This window comes from Colobus angolensis, unplaced genomic scaffold (assembly GCF_000951035.1).
Source record: "Colobus angolensis palliatus isolate OR3802 unplaced genomic scaffold, Cang.pa_1.0 Scaffold47, whole genome shotgun sequence".
NCBI classification, from domain to species: domain Eukaryota; kingdom Metazoa; phylum Chordata; class Mammalia; order Primates; family Cercopithecidae; genus Colobus; species Colobus angolensis.
The window spans coordinates 501,059-503,016 of NW_012118154.1; the positions used below are offsets into that span (position 1 = coordinate 501,059).

The following is a 1,958-nucleotide window of genomic DNA, read 5'->3' on the forward strand; positions in this document are numbered from 1 at the left end:
CCCAGGAGGCGGAGCTTGCAGTGAGCTGAGATCCGGCCACCGCACTCCAGCCTGGGTGACAGAGCAAGACTCCATCTCAAAAAAAAAAAAATGCATCGAGAAATAAGGTGATGGATGATGGATAGAAGGATGAATAGATTATACTTAATAAAGCAAATATCGTGTAAGTGCTGTAAAATTGATAGTGTAAAATATATGTTTATGTAAATATGTAAAATATACATAAATAACATTGTTGAATCTAGGTGGAGACATTGGATATTCAGTGTGCCATTCTTTCAACTTTTGTATATGTGTAAATTTTCATAATAAAATACTAGAAAAGAAAAATAGGCCAGGTGTGGTGGTTCACGCCTGTAATCCTAGCACTTTTGGAGGCCGAGGCGGGCAGATCACAAGGCCAGGATTTCGAGACCAGCCTGGCCAACATGGTGAAACCCCGTCTCTACTAAAAATACAAAAATTAGCCAGGCTTGATGGTGCGCGCCTGTAATCCCAGCTACTCAGGAGGCTGAGGCAGGAGAATCGCTGGAATCTGGGAGGCAGAGATTGCAGCAAGCCGAGATCGTGCCACTGCACTCCAGCCTGGACGACAGGGCGAGACTCCATCTCAAAACAATAAAACAAAATAGTAGCTTGATTTCAAGAAAAATATTAATAAGTAGACAACAGCACACGTGGTAGAATGAATTGGCAAAAATCATGAAGGTGATGGTGAATGATCAACCCGTTGGCAAACGGGGACTGAGTCTAAGTACTTTGGACAGGATCAGAAGAAGGTTCTGGGAATGTGCGGCCCCAGGAGAAAAGCCTCACGTAAAGAAGACGGTCAGGTGGAAGCCGCTAAGCCCTGGAGGCAGAGCCTGAAGAGCAGTGGGGAAGTCTCACCTTTGAGATCAAGACAGCTCATCAATTCCCGAACCCACGGGTCCTTGCTGCTCCCACACACGCTCCAGGAAGGCAACTGGAACCTGCGGAGGAGAGACCTGGCCTCAGCTGCGGCTCCTCCTTTCCTTCCTCATTCCAAAGGCGTTAAGTCGCTACCAAGAGCCCTTTCTGCTGGGACTGGGAAATTCCCCGGTAGGTGCGACGGAGTCATGAAATTTCGGGGAATGGGAGCAAACAGAACCCGGAGATCGGGCTAGGCGCGCCGCGAAGGAGTTCAGGTTTGACCAGAGAGGGTCCTGGACGCACCTGGCAAGGAGGGGCCGCACAGGCGCTACCCTCGCAGAGGCAGGTGAAATTACCTGATGTAGTGTAGACAATGATGGTAAGCTCTCAGGTGCTTCCGGAGACGATTCATGAACTGAACCGATGGCGGGGAGTCAGAAGAAATTCTCTTACCACAATGACAGCTTCCAGTGACGGTGCCCTCGTTGCCATTGCCTGAGCAGGACAGAGGTGGTCGGCACCCGTTCCCAGGCCTAGGGTCCCCACTCCGCTGTTCCCTGGCCTCCAACCCACAGCTCCATGACAGCCTCTCCCGTGGACCCAGGGTCAGAGCGCCAGGCTCACCCCACACATGATCACGACCCCCACAACATCCATAATCCCGCCCGGAGCCAGGTGTCCCGGGGCCTCTGTCCCCAACCCCAAGCGGCTGGCTGGCTTTCCTCTTGTCCCCGCTGCCTTCATCAACTCAACTCCGTGGGCCTCATGTCCCCTCCCCAACTCACCCCCTTCCCATGACTGGGGAATCTGGGTCCCCTGCCCCGCCCCCGGCTAACCTGGGGCAGTCAGGCAAGCCAGCAGGAGCAGGAACAGAAGCACGCGGGCACCGGTCCCCAAGGCCTGTCCCATGTCGGGGCTCCGCGGAGTCTGCGGGGATGGAGCCGCGTCTCTCTGACTCCCCGACAGGCTCCGGCGCATGACGTCCAGCTGGTTTCTCAATGGCTTTCGCCAAGGACCGGAGGAGACGGCGGCCGTCGACGCCAGGTCGCGGCCGGAGAGGAGGCGCG

General features: G+C 54.4%; 1 protein-coding gene across 1 annotated transcript in view; it reads right to left on the reverse strand.

Moving 5' to 3' along the window:
* CXCL16 (chemokine (C-X-C motif) ligand 16) overlaps positions 1-1,919 on the reverse strand; it is a 5,270-nt gene extending 3,351 nt beyond the window's left edge. Inside the window, exons 1-3 of the mRNA XM_011958351.1 lie at positions 1,728-1,919; positions 1,248-1,386; positions 889-971 (exon numbers count right to left, since the gene is read on the reverse strand). Of these exons, the coding sequence (XP_011813741.1) occupies positions 889-971; positions 1,248-1,386; positions 1,728-1,869 (364 nt within the window). The 5' untranslated portion in view covers positions 1,870-1,919. The remainder of the gene's footprint in view (positions 1-888; positions 972-1,247; positions 1,387-1,727) is intronic.
* Positions 1,920-1,958: the final 39 nt, after the last annotated feature.